The sequence below is a fragment of the Chanodichthys erythropterus genome, chromosome 19, assembly GCF_024489055.1.
Source record: "Chanodichthys erythropterus isolate Z2021 chromosome 19, ASM2448905v1, whole genome shotgun sequence".
NCBI classification, from domain to species: domain Eukaryota; kingdom Metazoa; phylum Chordata; class Actinopteri; order Cypriniformes; family Xenocyprididae; genus Chanodichthys; species Chanodichthys erythropterus.
Window position 1 is genome coordinate 6,382,523 of NC_090239.1, and position 18,352 is coordinate 6,400,874.

An 18,352-nucleotide genomic window follows, 5' to 3' on the forward strand; every position below is an offset into this window, starting at 1 on the left:
AATGCAGAAAACATGAATTAAACCACAACTCAAGTTGACAGTTTGATTTTTGTCATCAGTCATTTATTGCAGTGCTGTGGTTTTAGCCATTTCTGAAAATGTCTTGAGGCTCTTGAGGTTTTAGTCCACCTCAGATAATGTTATAGCACATTATTTTTAACAAGTTTGAGCAAACAAAAATTCATTTAAAATGAATTTCAGGCCATAACTAGTTCACAGTTTGAAATTAAAGGTAAGATCTCTCCACGTTGTTAAAAGTAAACCTTCCGGCATTCTCCCATTTCATACATCAGCAGTGATCTAGCAAAGGCTTACAACGCGAACTTACTGAGTTCTGTCGCCAGAACAGAGATGTTGTGCCATTTGGAAGTTTCTCTGTCCAGGGCCTGCAGTGTGCTGATGGTTCCATTGTTGGAATCAATGTTAAACAGCCTCTCCAGGTCTGTGTGGCGATCAATGGTGTATCTGAAAGGAGAATGACAGTAATGAATGCAAGACAATGGAGCTCTGATTATGCCCAGGCACAGGGATGGAACATTCTCAGTGTTTTAAAGTGCTGTAAACATGGCCCCAGGAAGTGAAAAAGGCCCAGAACAGTGCCTGTGCTGGCCACCAAAATAAATCAGCCAAGATTGGTTTAATTTTCCTTCAAACAGGGGGACATATTTGATTTGACATCTCTATTAGAGAACAAATTTGTGCTAGTCAAACGTATTGATGTTAGTTGCATGCCGAGCACAACAAACTATTCATTGTACCTCTGCTTTTTAAGACCACGGCTACAAACTACTCTGCTGAAAAGACCAGATATTGAATTCCCATGCTGGTCCAGATTGGTTTATAGCATCTATAAAACAAGTATTCGCCATCTTGGAAGTTTTACGTTCTGTTGTTTTACAGCATTGATCCTCATAGGATCTAATTTGCCTTTTTGACAGCGATCAACAGAAAAAAAAATCCTTTCATTCCAGCGTGGAAACATTTTTAAAAGGTTATCAAGCACAAAATCATAATTTTTCAGTTAATTTTCTTAGTTCATGTATTTCAATTGAATCGGCTACACCCTCAGGAGGCTTAAGTTTATTGAAATGCAACAAGTAATTGCATAAAACATTAAATAATTAAAATCAGTTCAAATTCAGAAATTGATTTGGATTTTAATTCAATTCTGAATGATGCAAGTATTCACATTTTCAAGTCAGTAATTTAGTAAACAAACTTCACCTTTGCACATTAGACCAATGTAGTTTTTCCTCATTCTGACTTATTTTCAAAACTGCTCAATCTCAGTCAGGCTGCATGGAGATCATAAGTGACAGTCCATCCGTAAATGCTAGGGCCACTCCAGGGGCCTCATTTATAAAGAGTTTGTACGCTTAAATCCACACCAATGCTCATATTTATAAAAACGGTCTTTGACTTGGAAAAGTGCTTAGAGCCACGTCAGGGTCTGAGCAGACGTACACACTTTTCCTGGTCAGATTACTGCAGGTTTTTGGAAATCTAAGCTCGCTAAGGATTTGGATGATGACTGGTGATCTGTCATTTACAACACAGAGAACTGAAACCATTCAGCTGCGCGCGAGTTCAGGATCATTTATGATTTATAGATTTCACATTTGAAAGAGAGGCGTATGCTGGTTTTCTGTGGGTACGTTCATTCTTTGAATCACACGTACTCACATCGGATCAAATTTAGGACGGTTTCTGTGCAACATTTTATAAATGAGGCCCTAGGACACCAAACATTGTTGGGGTTTTTTAGCTATTCATGTGCCACTTTGACTTTATGCTTCGGGTCATTGTCTTGCTGGAAAACAGATCTTCTCCTGCAGGTGTTTTGCCGACCCCATCAGGTTTTCCTCCAGGACTTCCGTGTATTTTGCTGTATTCATTTTACCCTCAGAAGCCTTCCAGGACCTTCCGCAGAGAAGCGATATGCCCCCCAGCATGATTCTGCCCCCACCATGATTCACAGTGGGGATGATGAGTTTCTGCGGATGCTCAGTGTTTAGTTTATGCCAGACGTAGCGTTTATTTTAATGGCCAAAAAGCTCAATTTTAGTCTCATCAGATCATAGAACCTTCTTCCAGCTGGCTTCAAAGTCTCCCACATGCCTTCTGTACAGCCGAGATGTCATATGACAGCTTTTTAGCAGTAGCTTTCTCTTTGCCACTCTTCTATAAAGCTGTGACTGGTGAAGAACAGTTGTCGATTGTCCTTACAATCTCAGGACATTCTCATTGTTTGAGGACATCCTCCTCTAGGTAGATTTACAGCTGTGTCACTCTCTTTCCATTTCTTAATTATTGATTTTAACTGTACACTAAGGGACATTGAAAATCTTGTAATCATCCCCTGCCTTGTGCTTTTCAATTACTTTTTGCTTGGAGTGTTTTAATGGTGTTATGCCACAAGTTATGCCACAATGACTCACCAGAAGTTACACTTTCCAGATGGATGTGTATTTAGCTATACCACAGTCAATTTAAAACCTCTCGACTATACAAAGATGATTTTTATTGAACTATTTATGTAACTTCAAATAGGCTGTATGATTAATCATAATTGATTTTTCAATTTCGATTTTGAAATTGTCAAATGTCATTATCTTGTTTACGTTCACCATCCTTTCCTTCACAGCAGTGCGCTTTCATTCCTTCCTAAAAGCCCAAACTTAACATTCAAATCAACCAAATAAGTGAGTGATGTTAAAGGTGCCCTAGAATCAAAAATTGAATTTACCTCGGCATAGTTGAATAACAAGAGCTCAGTACATGGAAAGGACATACGTTGAGTTTCAAATTCCATTGCTTCCTCCTTCTTATTTAAATCTCATTTGTTTAAAAGACCTCCGGAAAACAGGCGAATCTCAACATAACACCTGTTACATAACAGTCGGGATCATTAATATGTACGACCCCAATATTTGCATATGCCAGCCCATGTTCAAGGCATTACACAAGGGCAGCCAGTCGAACATCTTGTAAAGATCCATTTGAGGGTTATATTAGCTGTGTGAACTTTGTTTATGCACTGTATAACTGCACTTATAGTCGAGAGCTCGGGGGGCAGGGATTGGGCGATTTAAAGGGGCTGCAGCCTGAATCGGTGCATAGTTAATGATGCCCCAAAATAGGCAGTTAAAAAAATTAATAATAAAAAAAAAAAAATCTATGGGGTATTTTGAGCTGAAACTTCACAGACACATTCAGGGGACACCTTAGACTTATATTACATCTTTTGAAAAGATGTTCAACAGCACCTTTAAAGTGACAGCAGCCTAATAAATCTGCTGCAGTCATTAATGTTAATCAAACAACAAATGATAAAGATAAAATCACTCACTGCTCTTGAATAAATATCTTTTGTTGTTGTAATAAGAATTAGTCAATATTTAATGTATATAGCAGTGTTGTTGCAACACCAGAACACTAGCATTCAAAACCTGAAGACCAGCTATGCCGTTTATCCCAGCAAAATTGCAGTACCTTATAATGCCAGTAACTGCTAATTTTTAAGTAATCAATTATGCGTTCTGTGTTGAATAGCCAGCTGTGACGAACACCTTCCAAGCCGAAACAGCTAGCAACTATCAATTATCCTTAACCGCATATTGCGTGTTTTGAATTTTGAAGTGGCTCGTTTGAAAGAGCCTGAATGCTAATCACTCTGTTGATCCCCTGCCTTTTGTTTTCATGAAATAAGAAAAGGAAATCTTTCCTATTAAACCCATTTATCAATGTCAGCTTACATATTCTGCTGACATTTAAATATGCAACTGAGTGTGACGTGCATGAGTATGCCAGAAGGACAGGCTTTTCAGACAATCGCCCGTAGCGCGCGTATGGACAGGAGACGAAAGACAAGACACACTCTTTCACATCAACTTTGTGACTTATAAAAGTCTGAATTCAGAAAAGAAGGGAGGGGGGAGATAAAACAGCGCTTGTATTCATCTTGCCAAACTTCCGGAGGGAAATCACCAACTGAGGCCCCATGAATAATTTGCTTTTCCCTCGCATTTACACACATACACACACGCACGCTTGGGAGCATGTTGATGGATTGGATTTAACCGAGCACAAAACATCTGATCAACAACCAAAATGTGGAAGGTGAAGATGCTTCTGCTTGATTTTTATACGGCATAATGAACTTTATGTTCTGATGCCTTGGGAGACACTTTTCAAGGTGCCATTTTGCTTTTTCCCCCCGGATGTTGGATGTTAGGTTTTGATTGAATGTTGCACCTTTTATTTTTTGTCTAAGGTGAAAGGAACCACTTGTTTGTTAGCTACATATTCAAAAGCATTTAATTACAGAGTCCCTCTGTTCAAATATCTACTGGACCATTAAATTGCCTGTTACAATGGCTAAGATTATCTGTTGACAGAAGCCTCCTTATTAGCTAAATAAGCCTTTGGATGGTAATGAAACTAATATAATGAGTGTGACAGAAAGCAAGTGCATCATAAAGCTAGTATGAGCATCAGATTCACAACACCAAAATATTAAAGGGGTCATGCAGAATCAAGTTTTTTTCTTAAAGGCACAATATGTAAGATTTTTAGATTAAAATATCCAAAAACTACTAGAACAATGTTATATATTATGTTGACTTGCATACTTACATTACCCCAAATGTTTCTGACAAAGCTTATATTGTGAATGATGCCACGTTACCCTTGATTTCCAGTTTTACTTTCATAGAAATCATGGAATCACCAAAGACACTTTAATATATTAAATGTTTTATTAGACAGCTGAGCAACTGTTTGGATACATTCATCGACAGAAGACTAATCATTGTTATATAGCTCAACGAGGTTAGTCTTATTGTTTGAATGCTTGTTTCTTGATTTACCACAAGTACCATGTTCACCATTTTGTCAAGTGGCTAACATAGCATTATCAGAGAGAGCTTTCATCATCATACAATATTTTTTAAATGGCATGTTATTTAGCAAAATTAGCAACACAAGTCATCCAGTTTTTATTAATATGATATTCTAATACTGATCTTGAATACTGCATAGTACAACAAGTCTTTCATAGCAGAGCGAACACATAGAGTAATGTTATAACATAACTTTCAACACACTCAAATGTATTTAGTATGATTGTGTAAAACAGCACTGTTACCACACATACGCAAAGAAAAGAGCGGCCGATTGCAGCGTAAACATAATAAAAGCTCCACTCGAGACCGGCGTGTGTCGTGCAGGTTTCTAGTATTCGCTGAAGCAACCTCGTTCTGCTCCAGCGGCTAACGTTAAAGGGATAGTTCAAAAATTAAAATTTGATGTTTATCTGCTTACCTCCAGGGCATCCAAGATGTAGGTGACTTTGTTTCTTCAGTAGAACACAAATGATAAACTCCAACCGTTGTGGTCTGTCAGTCATATAATGCATGGCAATGGTAACAAAATCTATGAGAGTAAAAAAAAAACATGCACAGACAAATCCAAATTAAACCCTGCGGCTCGTGACGACACATTGATGTCCTAAGACACAAAACGATCGGTTTGTATGAGAAACCGAACAGTATTTATATCATTTTTTACCTCTAATACACCACTATGTTCAAGTGCCTCGAGCGCGCGCACGGCATCTTGTGCATAAAGTGTGTATGCGCTCTGGCATAGTTTACGCAAGCGGCGGAAGTGATCTCTCGCGCATATACGTCACTCATCAAGCTCAAGGCAGTTTGACATAGTGGTGTATTAGAGGTAAAAAATCATATAAATACTGTTCGTGCTCTCACACAAACCGATCGTTTCGTGTCTTAGGACATCAATGTGTCATTACGAGCCACAGGGTTTAATTTGGATTTGTCTGTGCATGTTTTTTTTTTTTTTACTTTCATAGATTTTGTTACCATTGCCATGCATTATACGAATGACAGACCGCAACGTTTGGAGTCACCTACATCTTGGATGCCCTGGGGATAAGCAGATAAACATCAAATTTTCATTTTTGGGTGAACTATCCCTTTAATTTAACTTTAATACATTAGCTTATCCATGAACATAATTTCTGCCCAAGTCCATAGGATTCCTTTCCATCGGCGTGTAGATGGAAGATGGTGATGACAACTCCTATGATACCACGCTCATTCAAGGCATCATCTTGCCTGGCAAGTCCAGAATGATATATCTTCTACAAGATATATCAGTCTGGTCAGTCTGCCCTCCGTCGCGCCTCGAGTCAACTCCAAATCATACCGTGCAATCAGATTAGTTTAAACAGCGTCACTCTAGTGCGGCAAAAGTCCCTTCAATATCAAAAAAGATTGCGCACGGGAGACCTGAGAGTCCGTTCTATTCAGCCATGAATTCAGTTTTAAATTACCAAAAACACATTAATTATTTACTTTTCGCTGTTGACTCACTTGTCGCTTTGCTAACGTCATATGCGCCCTTCTCTGATTGGTTTACTCCACTTCCCATTTGCTTGGATTTGCTCCGCCCCTAGAAATGTAATTGATTCAATGGCCGACCAGACTCATCCGCTGGTACAGTGGTGAGGCTGGGTTTTTCAGGCAAGGCATCATCGATCTATAGTGGCAAAACTTACATATTGTGCCTTTAATTTTTAAGGTAAGAGTGTTTGTTGTACTAAAAAAAGCAAATTTCAGACTCAAAATGTATAAAGGAATATTAATTACTAATGATATTTAAAATAAAAATAATTATTTTAAATGTTTAAAATTTGTTTAGTTATTCTAAACAAGTCTGATGTTCTAAAATTTATAATATTTATGTTAAATATGATGTAAATGATAGTGAAACATAAGAAATTATTATAAATTATATGTAAAATAAAAAAAATAATATTTAATAGTCTAATATTATTATTACATGATAATTATATTAAATATTAGGTAAATATTATTAGTTTATAAATAAGTCCAGATATGTTGCATTATATATATATATATATATATATATATATATATATATATATATATATATATATATATATATATATATATATATATATATATATTTGAAAGTTAATGATGTCTATTGGCTGAAAATTGAGGTAATGGACCCTTTTCACTGACTGTGATGATGTGTTTCCACAGTTATTAACATTGTAATCTAACCAAGTATTTTTGTATTTTACTTTTTTTTTTTTTTTTATGTATGTACATTTGTAACACTGTGTACTTTGTATTACATGACCTTTGCATTCAATTACAGAAAACTAGTTAACTTCTGCTGTGTGAGTGTTTCTAATACAATAGCTGAGGGAGTGACTGCAAATTTGATCTTTCTCCCTTCTGACTACCATAATCAATCTCTCAATATTTCTTTCCTCTTTTGGAAAGTCATAGAAACGCTATAAAGTGTTTGTTTGTTTGTTTTTTGCTTTTGGAGCAAATTGTAACACAAAAATTATATTTGTTGTAGTTTCCATTCAACACTATAAATATATGGGTATACGTTTACCCAACTGTGACGCCTTCCACTTCTGAGAACCCCGGAAATGTGAAAATGGTAGTAGCATTCAAATCTAAGGGCCAATGAGAAGGTGAAAATGGTTGTGACCCCTTTAACATTTATACAAATTTACTTTTTTTTTAAATGTGTAAAAGTTTATGATGTTTGTAAAACCAACCAATAGTTACTCACTTGACCAAGTGATTGATTATATCAGGGTCCCGAGCTGACACCGTGCCAAGCAAGCTGCCAGCGGGGGTGTCTTCATCCACCTCGAAAATGTACAGAGCTCGACTGAAGACCGGAGGTTCGTCCACATCCGTGACTGTGATTCGGACCATCGCCGTGTCGCTGAAAGGCCCCAGGTGCTCAAAGCGTCGATCTACATGCGTGTTGGTCACCTGCACCCGGAGTGAGTATAACCTCTTGCTCTCGTAATCTAGTTGCTGAACGGGAGAAAGGTTTCGGGAAGAAAGATAAGATGTTAGGCCAGTCTTCCTTACCTGTCTGGATAAAGGAAGGCTTACTTTTCTGATCTGTTTCAGCTCAGGTCTATTCGGTCACAGATTAACGACATGCTCTAGCAATGTCGTCCTAAACTTTTCTAAATCTAAAGCTCGTTTTTGGTTACATTCATTGAAGAGTGCTTATCGCTATTCCTTTTCTTTCGCATTGAATGTCTTTTTTTATAAAGGCAGGGCATCGTGCTTTAATGCAGCCTTTTAATTATGAACCGATTAAAGACTCAAGGTGCGATCTTTTACCTTTCGCCCATTCAGACCTTCTTCTGTAGCTATCTTTCATTCTAGTTTAAGCAATAGGATTTGCATAATTGCCTGAGCCTCGTCAAAGCCTGACCTGACAGAGAGTGGAAATAAGCTATAGGCAGATTTCAGCAGGCAAATAGATCCCTGCATCACACAAAAGGGAAAAAAGGGACTTTTTGGGCTGTGAATAGAATTAAGCACCTTTGTAAAGTTGATAGGACACGAAGGCTTCGATTTAGGGGATTACTTTCTGAGCACTTCGCTTCGTATGGGCGCGTGCATGCGAATGAATGAATGAGAAAATGAGAATGAGGGAAAGACCATGGCATGGCGCGGATTTTATTTCCAGCTGGCGACTTACAGTGTCATGTTTAAAACTTTAGCTATAGGGCCTGTTTACCTTCTTTACTGTTATCACTCCTTCCTGGCTGGTGCCGTCTGTGATGATATTGAACACGTCTTGCCCGTCGCCGTCCAGGATGGAGTACCACATCTCGGCGTTCTCCCCCACATCTGCATCGTACGCTTTGATCCGGCCCACCGATGATCCGATTGCGGCCGACTCTGGAGTGGAGATATGGTAGGTACCTGGAAAAGGAGAGCAAAATGAATCAATTGAGTAAACAGTCAGGTGTTTGGACGAACTCTTTGTTCTTGGGCGAGGTGCATTTGTCTATTTGTTTATCCTTCTCTCGGGGGAAAAGCAGAGCTGCCTCTCAGTGGTTATTCTTTAATAGAATTTCAGCTCCGATGAGCCATTGGAGAAGGATCTTTTTTAACCCAGTTTGTGGAAACTGTTTCTGATGTGGCTCTTGTATTGGATTTGAGACTGTGGCAAAGAGAGAGGGATTATCACCCCAAATGAAGCTCCTGCTGCGCTCTCTTTCTTCATCTCTCTGTCTTCTAGTTTCTATCCTTCTTTCTCTCTCCCCCCATCCACCCTTTTCTCACTCTCACTCCAAAAGCATCTTTCTGTGGAGATTTTGTTCTGGGTTCACATTGTGACTCATCCTGGTCAGTAGGAAAAATGGGCCCCAAGCATTTCCATGATAATTCAACTGAACCACAAAGCACGGTTCTTATGAAATATCACTTGCGGAGAAATGCGAAGCATGCCATCCGAACAGTTAATTTCATATGCTGATTCTCTTGAAGTCTATTTGCAAGTCCAAGCACACTTCTGCTAATAAACACTCTGATAATCTAGCCTGCATCAATTATTAATAGTTGACTGGCAATCAAACCCTTGTTCATTTGATATACACCTGCTGGGCTTGTTCTAGGCCTTTTGTTCTAGACATTTCAGCAGGATTTTTCTTTCATCAAATTCCATATAATAATGAATTCAAGGTAATTTGCATCAAAATGAGTCATTCATTTTTTTATGTGACCCAAAAATGGGCTGTTTTTGCTACTGTACCTTTAAGGACTTTATTTGCAGTTGATCTCTCGTGGATTGAGCTGAAAGCTTTGCATTTTGTGTTAGGTTATGGCTACTTAGTACATGAAACTCTTTAATTTGAAGATTTAGAGCAAGGGAAATGTATTCCTGTAGATCAAATAGTAGAAACTAAACTAAAACAAGCTAAAACTTAAACTAAAAAAGAGTTTGACTGTTGGCTTGCCAACACAAAAGTTGTTCAAAGAAAAAAAAAAAAAAAAAGGTTACAGTATAAGCCATGGATGGATGGATGGTTTAGTTGATTAATTGATTGATTGATTTAGGAGATTTTGTGATTTTGTGTTGTCTTACTATGTGGGAATCGAGGAGGACTGTTGTTGACATCCAGAAGGGTGATGTTGACGGTAGCGGTCCCAGAGAGACCACCCATCTGTCCAGCCATGTCCTTAGCCTGAATCACCACCTGATAGTGCTCCCGGTTCTCTCGAATCATGTTCGGAAGCGCCGTCCTTATGGTGCCTGACAGAATGGATGGACACAGGTTTTAGGTGCTATCTAATGAGCTTCTCTGTCTTCATTATTTATATGTTAATGTCATGCTGAAAAAGAAGGTTGGGTGAGGGGGAAGAAAAGAAAAAAAAACATAACCAAGGAAATGAATTCCCTGCCTCGGGGTATTTTAAAGAGCGAGTTTTAATTGAGTAGGATGTCAATCTTAAAATTATGTTGTGATAAGGCTATTAGTACTTGAGAACATATTGTATGTGTTTTTTTCTTAAGGAACACACTTAATTATCACTTAATTATCATTGAGAGTAATGAGAATAGTAAAATGTCCACACAGATTGCAGAAATTAGAATTTTGGGTGTAAAATGTGGTTAATTTTCTCAAACATAAAATGGAAAAAAAAAAGTCTTAAATGTTGTGTTAGTTTTCTTTATGCAAAATAGAATTTATTTTGCTTTTAGGGTGAAATATGACCAGGACATTTTCTTGACAGACCTAATGCGATTCAGAAAACTATGTTAGCAAATACTGTATCACCGTACTAGTATTGTATCCCATCTTTTAATCATTTCAAATAATGCTTGTTCTCTCATCTTTGCTCAACTTACCCGTTTCAGGTTCAATTGAGAAATACGGCTGGCCCTGCAGTATGCTGTAAACCAGCTTGGCGCTGTTTCCATATGCTTCATCATCTGCATCTGTGGCTGTAACTGTCGTTACAAATGCACCTTGAGAGAGAGGGTGAAAGAGAATTATAGAGAGAGGTATTTCAGCTCCAAAAGCCCTAACATGGGTGTAAAACATGATGCCCACATCCAGTATTAAAACCTCAACCATGATCAAAGCAGTGTATCCTAAAGGTGCAGCATGAACGACAAATTCAAAGTTGTAAAACTCGCTATTATCCTATATGAAGAGAGCCCCACCCTCCCAGCGTGAGCAGTGATCAAGGCGAATGCATGATCACTCGTTCTTTCATCTTCTTTATCTCAGTGTATTTCTTATCTAAATCCTAGTCTCATAATTACTCCAGCTGCACGGTGAGATGGACATATCTTTAATTGTAGTTTTTCTTTCGCCCGCTCTCTCTGGGTCATCCCATTCATTTTCCACTCTGATGGAATCTGCTGTATGTTGCTGGGAAACGTCAGACAAATAATCTGCTCAAAGAAACATTATAATTAGACCAATTAATCCAGAAGTAACATGATTTTAGGGCGTTCGTTTCCAGCTTGATATGGCTTTGAACAGCTGTAGGAGAGGGAAAAAATAGTCTCTGATATGAAAAGCTCTTCAAAATTTGACTATGGTGTAAAGTAATAGTAAAAATCTCATTTCGAACCCATTTCGCTGCTTAAATTTGGCTATTGTGTGCTATTAGGGCTGGGCAGTATATTAAATATTCACAATGATTTTGTTGGCAATTCACAAGATATCATGAGTAATTTTGCAATTTTTTATTGCTCGCCAGTATGAAACTATTAAAGCAGAGATGTATTAGTAGCTTAAGTAGCAAAAAATGGCATTAGGCCTAGTTGTTGGTAAGTTTGATTCATTTCTGTCAATCAATTGAAAGTGGCATTTTTCATGTACAGTATTTATTTTGTATAATATATTGGATCAATACTGCTGTGTGTGTGTGTGAGTGTGTGTGTGTGTATATATAAAGGGCTGTCAATGTGAACGCGTTAACGCATGCGTTTAATTCAAAATCCTTAATGTATTAAAATAATTGAATGCATTTAACGTAAAATAATTACTGAAGCATGTGAAATTGTCTGCATGTGAAATGTGAAGTGTCTGTTTCGCTTTAAGCGTGCTTTCACACTTGTAGTTCGGTTCGTTTGGTTCATTTGGTCCGGACCTAAGAAAAAAAAAAAAAAAAAAAAACATTTAGTCCTGGTCCGATTAGCGTTTAGATTGGTAATTTTATCACCGAACCTTCAGGCATAGGGATACATTCACAACGTGACTGGTCGGATTTTATGACGTATTGCCTATTTTGAGACGGAACTTACCGAACATCCAAAACAATGCTGTTTTCTGAGGTAAATGTGCTCGTTGTGTGTGTGTAGCTGTCCGTACTCCGTAGCCTGCATGTAATGGTATTTTGGCCAGCTGGAAACTCGTGAAAAGTTTATAAAATGTGTAAAGTAGTCAAAACAGCGGGGAGAATCCCTCCGTCACACACAAACGATCTGCTGCGTGGAGACGCACGTCTGATGTCTGTCATGGGCAAACTCGCGTCTATGACGAGAAAAACCGACATGCGTGAGGATTCTGTCCATTTTAGAGTCTCGTCTTCCTGTTTTTGGTTCGGTTACATGTCTTTGGTCGGTGTTGCGTTCATATCATTCGAACTGCACCAGAGTTCGTTTGGAAGCGGGCCGAGACCCATCTTTTCAGCGGTCTCGGTCCGCTTGTTTGGTGCGCACCAGGGTTCCGATGGCAGCGTTCACATATGCTAAAATGAACCGCACTAACCGAGCAATCGCACCAGGGTTCGTTTTAATCGAACCAAACATGACAAGTGCGAACACCCTAAAGCACAAACTCTCTGCAATATTACGTCATTGTGAAGAGCGCAAGCCTTTTTTACAAGATGGACTAAATTTGTCACCAAAAAAGTAATTGATTTAACCACAATTTCGGTTTTACCGAATGACACTTTTGGTTATACCGAATGACGAAATTTTCAAACAATGCTAACAGGCTGATAACTAGCTAGCTAGCAAAAGGAAAATCAAACATTTTATATTTAGTACACGCTTTTAAAATATTACTAAATTTTCCATGTTTTATAGCGGTCGATGTTTCGGGACATGCGTATGATCAAGTGAAAACATGAATTTGTCAAATAGTTTAGAAAGTTAGTTACTTTTCTTCACGACCATGTGGTCAAGGTGTCTGAATGATAACACATCCTGTCACATGATATTGACCGTATGACTTGATCCAATATGGTCCTTTTATTGGTTACTCCGACTGGCATCAATGAAATTCATTTATTCCGGACATTCTTTCTCATAACAAAGCAATGACTTAAATAAATAAATAAATATATACATTTATTACATTTTTAGATATTTTAATCACAAATGAAATGGCTGTATTGGACGGTTAAACCGAATGACCTTTTGACACTTAAAACCTTTAAAATACCTTTTTATGTAGCAAAATATAATCAAAACTTTTTGGATTCAATAAAAGACATCTTGATGTACTACCTTACATACTTTGGATGTGTATATATATATATATATATATATATATATATATATATATATATATATATATATATATATATATATATATATATATGCAGCTAAATATTCCTGTAAATGTAATGTTATATTGGTACATATACTGCACATGTAAATGATTGTATTCATTGGCTCTCTGCCCTTTTCAGATCTTCAAAATCTATTTCAAATATCATCAAAAAGCTCTAATATTTTCACTTGTGTAGCACACCATTACCCACAATAAAATCTGATCTTGGTCTGGTCTCTGATATAACTAGCGACAACAACTTTTGTCCTGCCACATGAAGGGCAAAATCACTCCTCATTCCTAGTTGCCAACATTGGTGCTTTCCATTTCAGTCACGGCTCCCTGTGAGTAGTTCCCTCTGAGGTTTCGCCTTCCTCATTTGTGTACTACTGACATCTTACAGTTCTTTCTTCTGAATAGACTTTAGAGGTGACTTCGCGGCTCCTCAGTCTCACCTCTGAAGGTGGACCGAAAGCACATGTTGTTTCTGCCATGGATCAGCGGCGTCCTTGGCATCAACAAGACCTCCGCCGAGCGGCATTCACTCTCTGAACGGCTCGGAGAATACTAATGAATGCAGAAACATCTGTCGCCCTCCGATCCCATTCCGATAACACGGAGGGAAACAGAGTCTCAGACTTCATGGATGGCCAGATCTGATTAACGGCAGGCACGTTCGCAACACATGGCCGGTTTGTTCGGCTTAAACGCGAGTGCCACCGTGACCTCACGGTTTGGCAAGCAGAGCCGTTCGTGAATTCGTACACAGGCGGGAGAAAGGAAGAGCTCAAGTGAAGTGTCAAACGAGCACGGTGTCCCATTTACGTTACGGAGTGCCGGGGATGATGTAACTTTGAACCCCACGGAGAAATACAGATATGAAAGGGAGAACGAGCCTGCCGGAAAGAGAAACGGAAAAAGAAAGGTTGAGCTTGGGTTTCATTTACGAGACTGCTTTTACCAGATTTGTGTTTAATAAATAACTCTGCCCACAGCTGAACTGCAGTAACGTGACATGCTTTTAAATTTGTGAGGGAAATAAATATTAGTAGTGACTGCAAATCTGCCATGTATCATGTTAAGAACCTGAATAAAACAACATTGCATGTTCTCAGCTTGTAAAACACAGGTGCTTTGAGACTCTCGACGACAGAGACAGAGACATAAAGGAGATCAGGCACTGTAATGTAAGAATCCAACTGAGAGTCCCTGGAGTGGTCTTGCATTTGTCTGAAAGGATGACTGGTAGTGTTTCACGCCTCAGGGATCCATCTTTTAACAAACACGGCTGCGTTAAGATCTACTCTCCGATGGGACATTCAGACTTTAACATAAATTTCAATACCTATATGCTTTAATAACACATTTCATTTCATGTTGCATTGAAAATGTCACGACAAGGACGCAACAATAGTGCTGATTGGCCGATGGCACCACAAGAATGAATACAGTCCCAAACCCTTCACTAGTGACTATCCTGAGCTGTAACTTGAAAGGTAGCAGCAGGGAAAAATTTTAGTCCATTTCATGCTTCAAAAACTATTGGGCACTGCTGAAACATCTTATCTATAATATAATGAAATATTTGTGATTTGTGACAGTATGTTGCTCGCTAACTTTTTTTCTCCCATTTCATCAGACACGCCTACTTCTATGGAAGCTTGTTTCCGCCACTAAATAAAAAATGAAAAGGTAATTGCGACTTTTTCTCACAATTCAGACTCTTTTCTCTCACAATTGTGAGTTTACATCTCTCAATTCTGACTTCTTTTCTCAGAATTGTTTGATTTAAACTCTCAATTGCAAGTTATAATGTCAGAATTGCGTGATACTGTATAAACTCACAATTGGGAGAAATAAAGTCACTTTTTTTCAATTTTGACTTTTTAACTCACGATTGTGTGTTATAAAGTCAGAATTGCTAAATATAAAGTCTCAATTGTCAGTTATGGCAGAATTGTGAGATATAAGCTCCAGTAGTAAGATGAAAAGATATATGTTGAACTCTATCATGGAAACTGTAAAAACCTTAATTAAACAATTTAATTATCACGATATTAAGTAAGATATTACGCTGTAGCCACATTGGACCAGCAGTTTGGAAAATCGATGGATGATTCACCTGTGGGAGCCATCTTCTGGTCAGAATTCCTTCAATGTGCGACTCTCAGTGCATTGTGGGTATTTTCTAGCCGTTGAGCATACATTGGTTGTACGCTCATTATTGCCATGCATTGTGGGATTGAATGAGTGCACTTAATAATAATAATTCCTTACATTTATCTAGCATGTTTCTGGGTACTCAAAGCGCTTTACAGGTGCTGGTCATATATTTAGAATATCATCAAAAAGTTGATTTATTTCACTAATTCCATTCAAAAAGTAAAACTTGTATATTATATTCATTCATTACACACAGACTGATATATTTCAAATGTTTTGTTCAAATGTAACTGACAACTAAGGAAAATCCCAAATTCAGTATCTCAGAAAATTAGAATATTACCTAAGACCAATATAAAGAAAGGATTTTTAGAAATCTTGGCCAACTGAAAAGTATGAACATGAAAAGTATGAGCATGTACAGCACTCAATACTTAGTTGGGGCTCCTTTTGCCTGAATCGTATCTTCCTCTTCACAGTACCCCATAGATTTTCTATGGGGTTAAGGTCAGGCGAGTTTGCTGGCCAATTAAGAACAGGGATACCATGGTCCTTAAACCAGGTACTGGTAGCTTTGGCACTGTGTGCAGGTGCCAAGTCCTGTTGGAAAATGAAATCTGCATCTCCATAAAGTTGGCCAGCAGCAGGAAGCATGAAGTGCTCTAAAACTTCCTGGTATACGGCTGCGTTGACCTTGGACCTCAGAAAACACAGTGGACCAACACCAGCAGATGACATGGCACCCCAAAACATAACTGACTGTGGAAACTTTACACTGGACCTCAAGCAACGTGGATTGTGTGCCTCTCCTCTCTTCCTCCAGACTCTGGGACCCTGATTTCCAAAGGAAATGCAAAATTTACTTTCATAAGAGAACATAACTTTGGACCACTCAGCAGCAGTCCAGTCCTTTTTGTCTTTAGCCCAGACAAGACGCTTCTGACACTGTCTGTTGTTCAAGAGTGGCCTGACACAAGGAATGCGGCAGCTGAAACCCATGTCTTGCATATGTCTGTGCGTAGTGGTTCTTGAAGCACTGACTCCAGCTGCAGTCCACTCTTTGTGAATCTCCCCCACATTTTTGAATGGGTTTTGTTTCACAATCCTCTCCAGGGTGCGGTTATCCCTATTGCTTGTACACTTTTTTTTCTACCACATTTTTTCCTTCCCTTCGCCTCTCTATTAATGTGCTTGGACACAGAGCTCTGTGAAAAGCCAGCCTCTTTTGCAATGACCTTTTGTGTCTTGCCCTCCTTGTGCAAGGTGTCAGTGGTCGTCTTTTGGACAACTGTCAAGTCAGCAGTCTTCCCCATGATTGTGTAGCCTACAGAACTAGACTGAGAGACCATTTAAAGGCCTTTGCAGGTGTTTTGAGTTAATAAACTGATTAGAGTGTGGCACCAGGTGCCTCTTCACAATATTCTAATTTTCTGAGATACTGAATTTGGGATTTTCCTTAGTTGTCAATTATAATCATGAAAATTAAAAGAAATAAACATTTGAAATATATCAGTCTGTGTGTAATGAATGAATATAATATACAAGTTTCACTTTTTGAATGGATTTAGTGAAATAAATCAACTTTTTGATGATATTCTAATTATATGTCCAGCACCTGTACATATAGAAGGAGGAATCTCCTCAACCACGACCATTGTGCATCCTGGGATTTTTAATGACCTTGGTTTAACTAATAATGTTGATAATGTCAACTGTGGTTTCGGAACACCTACAAATGGCTGCCTCCTCAAATCGCGATTTTGGACACAGCCTAAGTCTCGGATTCTTTACCCCAGTGCGCTTCTGAGTCCGCATGACAGCTTTCACATTGCCAATTTTTCATCCGAACCGTGCCCCATTTTAAATTAAATGGCCAGTGTGAAAGCACCCTAAATAGATGGTGGCATGATGAAAATTGTGCTCCAGAGGGCAATACATCTCAACCACTGACACACTTTACCCCACTCTCCTCTAATTATTAATAATGTGTCAAAAAGGGCAAAAGTAAAAACACAAAAAGATTTAATTCCTGTTTGGTAAACTTTGACACAGACATTGAGTCAAGCGTTCTCAAACAGTGCTTTATGAATTGCCAAACACAAATAGGTACACCAGGACCACTTCAAGCATAATTTCCTCATTTCCTAGTGATTAATCTTTGATTCATTTGCCGGGTCACAATGATTAAGATCCACAATGATTATCTTATCATAGCACAAAATCTTTAATCAAAAACGGCTGCCTTGTTTTTGTCAGAACTGCAAATGAGTTTTGATTCATTTGAGATAAACCTGCGGGTTAATTTGTTGCTTCATGAAGAGTAATTGATTTCAGCTTGCTGCATCCCGTTCATTTACTTTGATTCTCTCTGCTGCTCTTAATGGGTTTAAAATCACTGATAATTGAATGAATTCAGACGGGATATTGTAAGATCTTTATCCTCCCTCAAATCACGTGAAGTTGAATGTTTGTCATAGTTTTAATCAGCGTTGATTAAGTGGCTGAAAGAAAGTGTGTTCTGTTTAGCATAAAAAAAACGAAAGTCTCTTTATTGGCCAATTTCACTTTTCCCATCATCTTGGAGACAGCTTTGACTGCTCTGTAAGCATGCATCCAATTTTTTCTGCTCACATCAAAAAATAATCTCGAATTATCCTTCTGAAATCTTTTGTTTTTAAGCCTGTTGTTTTTTTTAAAGTGTCCACGGCAACTTCATTTTGCATTTGACGTTTATATGGAGGCACTTTGGCATAAACAAGATTCTTGTGTGAGTGATTGTGCGATTGCTTT

General features: G+C 38.3%; 1 protein-coding gene across 2 annotated transcripts in view; it reads right to left on the reverse strand.

The window, feature by feature from the left end:
* LOC137007386 (cadherin-10) overlaps positions 1–18,352 on the reverse strand; it is a 52,004-nt gene that overhangs the window by 12,328 nt on the left and 21,324 nt on the right. The window contains exons 3-7 of one of the 2 annotated variants that reach the window (XM_067368797.1): positions 10,735–10,854; positions 9,970–10,137; positions 8,617–8,804; positions 7,642–7,895; positions 329–465 (exon numbers count right to left, since the gene is read on the reverse strand). In XM_067368797.1, the coding sequence (XP_067224898.1) occupies positions 329–465; positions 7,642–7,895; positions 8,617–8,804; positions 9,970–10,137; positions 10,735–10,854 (867 nt within the window). Of the gene's footprint in view, positions 1–328; positions 483–7,641; positions 7,896–8,616; positions 8,805–9,969; positions 10,138–10,734; positions 10,855–18,352 lie in introns of both variants that reach the window. The other variant, XM_067368798.1, reaches the window with a different exon arrangement.